General features: G+C 27.2%; 1 protein-coding gene across 1 annotated transcript; it reads right to left on the reverse strand.

Annotated features, from left to right (window-relative positions):
* Nucleotides 1-746: 746 nt before the first annotated feature.
* On the reverse strand, nt 747-7,644 carry LOC105626920 (facilitated trehalose transporter Tret1-like). Its single transcript, XM_012208211.1, has 7 exons — nt 7,603-7,644; nt 7,234-7,369; nt 6,696-6,866; nt 4,581-4,729; nt 3,754-4,292; nt 1,345-1,480; nt 747-1,088 (listed from the first exon to the last, which is right to left on the reverse strand). The coding sequence occupies exons 1-7, from the start codon at nt 7,642-7,644 to the stop codon at nt 747-749; spliced, it is 1,515 nt and encodes a 504-aa protein (XP_012063601.1).
* Nucleotides 7,645-8,829: the final 1,185 nt, after the last annotated feature.

Raw genomic sequence — 8,829 nt, forward strand, 5'->3', positions numbered from 1 at the left:
AGTTCTAATAGCAGAATAGATCTTACTAATGATGGTCTGCTTTTTTGAGTAAGTTAAATAATTTTGTTAAATAATTTTCAACGGGAAAAATAATTATACTATCAAACGAACAAGTGACAAATAAGATGCTTTTAATCAAATTCTGCATTTCAAAATTCATTGCCACTGAAAATCTTCAATTTTCATTAAATGCATTATAGATAAATTATCAGCATTGGCAGTGAATATCAGATCATAGTTAAATTTTAAATGTTTTATGTTTCATTCATAAGATGCTGCATAATCTTTATAATAATATACAATAATAAAGAAATTGATTCTAATACTCTTAGTACAAAATGTAATGATAGAAAATTTTACAAATTTTATTTATTTATTATTAAGTACGAATCTTTAATTTCACGATTGTAATATATTATGAATAATTTGATTTGAAAAATAAATGAATATTCTAATATTAATTTTTCTATTAACTATTGGGTTGTCCGGAAAGTTCGTGCTGATGTTGAAGGAAAATTGAAACGCAGAAAATTTAAATTTTAGTATACATTTATTAAATTATATAGATTAGTCGGCACGAACTTTCCGGACAACAATACTAAGATTAACGCTGATTATTTATTTTTCAGATAAATATTTATTTTACAATTGTTACGTTTATACATCACGTATAAAAAAAAATTTTCGCATTTTATATCGAATTACATAAATTACTTCAACATTTTATTGCTCATTATTTCACAACTTTAATATGCATCTTCAATTTTCTTAAAAGTTTCGTCCATCTGCAACATGCTTTCGTCTATCTTGCCTTTAAAAGTTTCTTCTATCTGTGTTTTCGTCTTTCCTCGTGTCTCCGGTAATACAATTATTAGAAAAATAGTGGCTATAATAGATATTATACAGTAAAAGTAAATGGTACCATTTCTGTCATGCGTTATCATTATTGGATATAATTGTGTAGCGATATAGTCGTATAGGAGAACGACAATGATGGTAAGAGGCCCGAGAAAGTTTATGTATTTGGTAGGATACAGTTCCGGAATCATCGACCAAGGCAACGGAAAGAATCCGTATGCTCCTAATGCCTACGATTTATAGATTAATTGTAAACTCTATGGCTAATTATAGCTATGACTAATATATTATTAGATTTTTTCGCGAAATTCAAAAGGTAATATCTAAAGATCAATCTTTGGATCTAATAAATTGGATTTAAATCTCTAGAAATCATTTTCAAAAATAACTTTTATAAAAAGAAATTATGATTAGACGAAAAGAAATTGCAATATATTTATTGGATAAAATACTATAAATATTCTTTTAAAAATGTTATTTTCTTACCACATAAGAAAGGATGCAAATGAGGGGTACAACCCCAACGCCAGTATCTTCAAAAAATTGTAGGTACACTACTAAGACACCTAAAGAGAGTGACATACCAGTACCGGATACAATCGAAATCGATCGACGACCAATTCTAGTAAATGTGAAACCTTATTATAACAAAATTTTCAGAAATTTGTCTAAATGATCCTAATAAACACAAATATTATATACTGCTAACATGTAACTAACATATATAATATTACATTTAATACGAATAGTATTACATATAGATTAATTGTAATTTCACTTATAGACATAACATTTGTAATATAATGTTTGTAATAATTATCCAAATAGAACAAAGATTTGTTGATATCGTAGGACATCGAGAATATTTGATTAGTGTTGATGTCCTACAATAAATCTTTCTCTTTTATCTCGATATAATTACAATATAATAGTGTGACATATGTTATATTATAAATATTACATTTATGGGAAAATTACAACTAACATGTACGTTACATGTAATATGTTAATTACTTACATGTTATACGACAGTTATATGTTTGTGTTTGCTTGAAATGGAGCTAATATTGCCTTTTGGCTTTTTACATATATGGATGCCCCTGATGGAAAAAATATTTTTACGAAAAAGTACAGAACAACTACATAGATTGAGATAAGATCTTAGAAATTCTTAATTTTTCATAGATATTTCTAGTAGGACGTGGAATGAAATTTGTTTGTTTTAGAAATTCTTAGTTTTTTTTTATTTGTAATGAGAAATGATGTTATTTGAAAATGGAAAATTTTTTAGTTTTTTAAACAAACGATGCTACTCTACGTTCATGTGAACATCTATGTAAAACTAAAAATTTTCAAGATCTTATCTCAATCTAGGTAGTTTTTTGTAAAAATTTTTCCGCCAGAATGATTTTATATTTAAATCACTGAAGTATATAATATTTTGAATCTTTATTTTAGACCGCATATATGAGAAACACAATCAATACTAGAAAAATGTCTTTTATAGTCGAAGCTGGATCTTTATTGTTTAAATAATTCAATCTTGAATTACTAATATATACCATATATGTATATTGCATATATATCATATTATAGTCTTTTTAGAACAGCGCACTGAATTGTTTTAAATGCAATTAAAATTATTCTAGTAATCGCGAATTAAATTGACAAGCAATTTAATAATTTGATGTTATCAAGCATCATATTATAAAGATGTTAATATGTTGAAACTGTTAATAAATTTATTATACGAAAAATATTATCTCGACCAGGACTTGAATCCGGATCTCTTGTATTCCGTATGAGCCTCCTAAGCCATTAGCTCACCAAGGCCTTAGTAATATTCTTCGCAATAATCGATATACAATAAGACTACAATATGGTATATATGCATACATATAGTGTATATTAATAATTCAAGATTGAATTATTTAAAGCAATGAAGATCCAGCTTCGATCGTAATAGTCATTTTTCTCTATTGATTTTTATAGTATCTTATATCGTACGATACGAGTGTCTGAAATTTCAATGTCAAAACTTTGGGAGTGTGTAAGAGATCAGTAAGAAAAGTCTTTTAGAGATATGCTCGTTTTTATTTCGTTTTAAAGAAAATCGCAAAAAAGACAAAACATAATTTTCATTTTTGTACTACTTTCTCATTACTTATTCATGTTGTATTCATTCATTTGCTTAATGTAGATATTGCTCAAAATGTTGATCCCTTGCAGCAATGCAAGGGATTACATCTAGTACGAATAGCTCGTGTTGCAGCTAAACACTGATCTGGTAATATTTGATGTACTATAGTCTCGATTCAATTTCTCAATTGTTCTCTTGAGTTGATTGATGACGAATAAATTTATTGTTACAGAACCTCCCACACAAAGAAATTCAGTGGTGTCAGAACAGATAATCGAGGTGGCCAAAGTGCTATTCCAATCCATCGTTGTAGAAAATGTTTCTCTAGCCAAACTCGAGCAATTCTGCCATAATGAGCTGGACATCCATCGAGTCAAAATCACATTTCAATCCGTTGCTACAGGAGGATGTTTTTTAAATAATCAAAGAAATTAATTATTTAGATTCCAAAAAATCTGTATATCTGATTATTTAATCTGTCAGATAAAAAAAATGATTTCACCAGACAAAAACAAACAAAAGAGTTTTCACTTGAAAACGGAATTATTATTATTGTTTTCGATTTTAGAAGCAGTGCAAGACAAAACAACCTGCCTTTGCTTCAAAACCTTGATGCCTTTTCTTCAAAACAAAAATGAGCATATCTCTACAAGACTTTTTTTCTTAGTTTATCGATCTTCTACACGCTCCTGAAGTTTCATTTAAATTCCAGACCTTGTATTTATATACTGGGTATGACAAATAAAAATTATTACCTCATGCTGCAGCATGCGCTGATTATATTGAATATTACTTCGATAATTCCCATTATGACAGTGATCAAGAAGGGATCAATTGTAATATTGATTCTGCTGATTATATCGACGCAATAATATATAATTACATACGTCCCACTAAATCTTTGAAAAAAGAAAAAGAAATTTAAAATCACAATCGGTTTCCACACTTCGGGTAAAAGGATTATTCTCCTAATGTTCTTCAGTTTGTTAGATATATTCGTAAGAAATGATTTCTTTCCGGTCTTCGTAGTCAAGGAGTCTATCTGACAATTTTCAGACGTTTTCAAATCATTTGTCAACGTTGTAGCGTTGTAATTTACCATTCGGGTAAACTCTTCCTGAAACTCTATCGTTTCTTGAAACAGACCACGGATGTGAAGTAAAGCAATCTTAGCTGCCTCCTTTCGACCTTTTAAGAGCAACCATATAGGACTTTCACGAAGAAAAAATATATTGCACAGAACAAGAGTTATTGAAGGTATTGTAAAAAATGCTGCTATCAATCTCCAATTGTTCTAAAATAATTTAAATATTAGAGAAAAAGAAATCAATAAAGAAATTTAATGTAAATCATTAATATGTATTAATTATAATTGTCTTCTCTCTCTTTCCCTCCCTCCTCTCTCTCTCTCTCTCTCTCTCTCATTAAATTTTATTTATATAAGGATAATTTTGTATAATTAAAATTTTATTTTGTCGAAAAAAAATTATATAATAAAATTATTTATTATAACAAATAAAAATTATAACAAATTTAGTTTTTTATCAATAAAATTATTTAAGGTGTATCATAATGCTCTTACCTGTGCAACAAATCCTAAAAAGTAAACGAGTAAAACTCCAACGGAAACCCCTATATTTGGAGTAATTGTAGCAACTTCTCTCCATGCAGGTAAAGAAATTTCTGCTAAATAAATTTCAATAGAAGGTGAAGCAAAACCTATGGAAATTCCTGAAAATTTTTAAAACATTTTTAATTAATATGAATTATGCTCATTGTTAAGCTAATTTAATTTTTGTTTAAATTTGTTTTTTCTCCTTTTAACATTAATAGAAAATTATAAGATTAATAAAACGTGCTTGTATGTTGTACACATGTGCTGTAAGATTTGTCTTTATTGATATAACTCATTCATAGTTAAAAATGATAATTTAAAAATAAATTTTTCCCACACACACACATGCATTTTTTAAATATTATTCTATATATATTAAGTGGTTACATATGAAACCCGCCCATTTTTGAGCGAAAAAAAAAACATTGGTAACAAATCGACTGATTTATTCAAAGTATTGCCCATCGAACTTGGTCCATCTTTTGATCAATAATCGGAGTCTTCCGGCAAAGAAGAGAGAATTCGAGTTCTTTGGAGGCAATCCAATTATTCAGCCATTTTTTTATTCCTTCATACGAGGTGAAGTGCTGTGCCGTAAGCGCTTGATTGCTTCGACCGAAATGATAATCGGAGGAAGCGATGTCTGGGGAATATGGCGGGAGTGTGGTAGGATTTCTTCGTTCACTTTTTCTAATCTAACAAACGAGAATGGATTAAAATGGATTGAAATTTTTTTCTATCCGAATGCGTATTTTAAATAGCGAATACTTTTTTTTGGATTTAATTGGATTCAATTAGATTTAATTGAATGCAATATAACCTGTAGCGTTTTAGTGGGACTCTATAGACCTGTCATGTGTATTGCCAACTTTCAATTCAAAGAAATAGTGTATTTAATTATAAAATGTACTTAATTAAAATAATGTACCGCCATGTATTGCCAACGGGCGGTTTCGTATGCAATCACCTAATATATAATACACACACACACACACACACACACACGCGCGCGCGCGCGTGTACGCATATATAGAATTTTTCCATTTATTCTGCACTTTATTTATGCCTGTTTCTACCTATGTAAATTAACTTTAATCTTGGTTTAACTTACTATGTATCTTTTTCTAATCCTAAAAATTAGAATAAAATAAAGAGAATAAAATAAATTAATTAGAATAAAATAAATAAAAATTAGAATAAAATTAGAAAATTAGAATAAAATAAATTAAACAACTAATTGTAAAATTAAAGTTCATCTTACATTAATGAAATCGAATATAAGATGAGCAAGTTTATGTTCAATTTCGAATATTAGAACTCATTATAGCTGATTGTGAGCTCTTATTATTCGAATTATAATGCCATAGTTCGAAAAATAAGAACATGCTCGATTTCAGTTTTCTAAATGTCATCTATTATCAAAAATAAAAGTCACAGCACAGACTTGAATTTTGTATAACGCGCACTACATAAATAATGCATTAAGGCATAAAGAATCAATCAAAGTTCTTCATTTTGAAACTTTCATTGATTTTCTTACGCTTTATGCTTTATGTATGAGTTGTGCAGCGTTATGCAAAAATTTGTGTACGGCCTTCATAAATATTGGGGAAAATTAATGAACTTCTATTATCTGAATCATTTGGTTATTAGACTCCTCCGACAATTTTGGATAAATGGTTCTATCGCAATTAATTTTCTAAGTAATTATGTTTATTAATTATTAACTATTAATTATACAAGACTTGTACACATAATACACATTAGTGATTAGTCTTAATTATCTATTAATAATTTATCAAGATACTTAAAATTGCATCTTGATTTTTACTTTATCAGAACTATTCAATAACATATAATTTTTATTAAACATATCGCGTGATTAGTAAGAGATAAATAAGGATATATTTATAGATTAATACTGTTTATATTAATGTAGATTAATTTTATTTTTTATTTAATTTGATGTTTATCTTTTTCTAATCCTAAGACTACAAAAAGGTAAAAAGTAAATTAAATTGAAATTAAAGTTAATTTGGTAGAAACATATATATATAAATTTTGATTCGACGAATTTCTCACCCGTTAGTACTCTACCGATGAAGAACTGTGTTACATTATAACTACTTGCAATCAAAATCCATCCCAAAGAAAAGTTTACACCGCATACTATCATGGTACATCGTCTTCCATAATGCATCGTAATAAGGCATAAGAGACTACCAATGAGTGGAGTGATAGATACTGTAGAAGCTAGACAAAAGTTTTCCAATATTATGTGCAAATAAGAGTTTTATAAACCTTAATTCTTAATATTTTATAAAAGTACAATATTTATTAATTTTTTAAATTATGTGTTTTATTTTATTTAAATTATGTAATTTACTTTCTTATTTTCTGAATTTATTATGACAAATATAAATATGCAACAAGTAATAATAAAAATATATAAAGATTATTGATTGCTGTTATCAGCAATTGTATTGAAAATCATAATATTAAGTGTTGCAAAGATTAAATAGTAAGAATTATTAACATGTTAATAATAAACATATTTTATAGTAAAAAGAAATACTAAATTTTTATTACTAAATACTACTTTTATTAAGAAAATTGTTACCGAAAAAAAGTATCTCCATTTTGTTTAAAGTTAAGGAAGATGTATTACTCGTTAATATTGGAAGTACTACGGCGGAATATCCTTGAGTGGCTCCTTCGTTAATTAAAGCCATGTTACTAAGAAATATGTAAAGGAACTGCGACAGATTATATACATATAGAAATTAGAAATTAAATATATAGTAGTATTGATTTTTATCGTATTAGAATTAATAGTATTCTATTTTTTATTTGAAAAGTCTCACAATTTTCTAAAATTTCTTTTGTAAATTCAATTCATAAAGATTTTGTCATAAACCACATTAATTAATAATTATAGATCATTTATTTTCTTATTAAATATATTTACATATTTAATTTTATTACATACCAAAAACAGGACTTCTCGTCGCACATTTAATTGTAGATGCATATTTGTATTGATTGTATTATCAATGTTTTGAGAAAATATGCGGATATTTAAATTTTACAAATAAATGTTACTCGCGCTATTTGTTATGGAAGAATTGTAGCAATTTCGAAGCGCGATTTTAATAAACATTCGGCTTCATAATCATTGCAGTTCATATAACTCCAGAGAACAATAAATGTTGATTGCCTGCATTCAGGAAAAAAGAATTAAATCTGCCGAGATATTTGTTTCAACAGATCAGAGTTAGATTTGTAAATTGTCTCCATCTGACCGGATTTAAACAGATATAAATTAGATCTATAAAAATCCCTGTAAAAAGTTTTTCATATAATAGAGGAGATGGTGATATTACGGTTCCCCTATTTTTATACAACAACTTGGTTAATAATCAAAATTGAAATTTAAAACTTGACAATTACATTCGTCAAAGTGTTGTTCAATCGATTCTAAACTCAATTCTAAACTCAAAGTTACGAAACATTTATTATATAGGATTTATAGAACATTATTTATAAAAATGTGGCGATGTTTCATTAATGATCGAAGAGAAACAGAGATAATTTGGTTTCCTACTAAAATTGGTTTTGTTAAAAAAAAATACAGTGTTTGATTTTTACCAAAAAAAATTAACAAAAAAGTAAAACATTTTATGCAAATAAATATATACATACACGTAACTTCTGTATTTAAGCTACTCAGTACTAAAAAGTAGTACACGTAATATAAACTATAGCTTAACAAGTAAAGTTAACAATCGATTATCAAATAATTATTTTGATATAAAAACCTCAAAAAAGAGACCGTGAATAATCAATATCGTAGATATAACATAGAAGACCACATTAGCAAAATGTCATGCTATTGTTTAAATTTGCATAACTTAAAATACATATAGTCAAATAAAATGTTAAATAATAAACAACAAACTCAAATGTACATATATTCGTGTGATAATACGCAAATTAAAAAAAATGAGGAAGTAGGTGTAATTAAATGCTAAGAATGTAGCTTAGAAACATTTTGAAATACTTGAAAGTAAAAATAAGGGTAAAAATAAGCGTTATAATAAGTGCTATTAAGTATTGACATATTAGCATTATGTAAGCGTGTACGGCGAGCTATTGAACAAATAATTCCATAGTAATCATTAGAGTTTGCTATACATATAATAGTGAAGATATTAAG

The sequence above is a fragment of the Atta cephalotes genome (genome assembly GCF_000143395.1).
Source record: "Atta cephalotes unplaced genomic scaffold scaffold00007, whole genome shotgun sequence".
In the NCBI taxonomy this organism is placed as follows: domain Eukaryota; kingdom Metazoa; phylum Arthropoda; class Insecta; order Hymenoptera; family Formicidae; genus Atta; species Atta cephalotes.

Excerpts from the sequence above, each read along its gene's own strand:
- LOC105626920 (XM_012208211.1), bottom strand. The coding sequence starts at position 7,644 with ATGCATCTACAATTAAATGTGCGACGAGAAGTCCTGTTTTTG. Across the intron at positions 7,370-7,602 it reads GACGAGAAGTCCTGTTTTTG|TTCCTTTACATATTTCTTAG; the intron begins GTATGTAATAAA and ends AATCTGTCGCAG. Across the intron at positions 4,730-6,695 it reads CATCGGTAGAGTACTAACGG|GAATTTCCATAGGTTTTGCT; the intron begins GTGAGAAATTCG and ends AAAAATTTTCAG.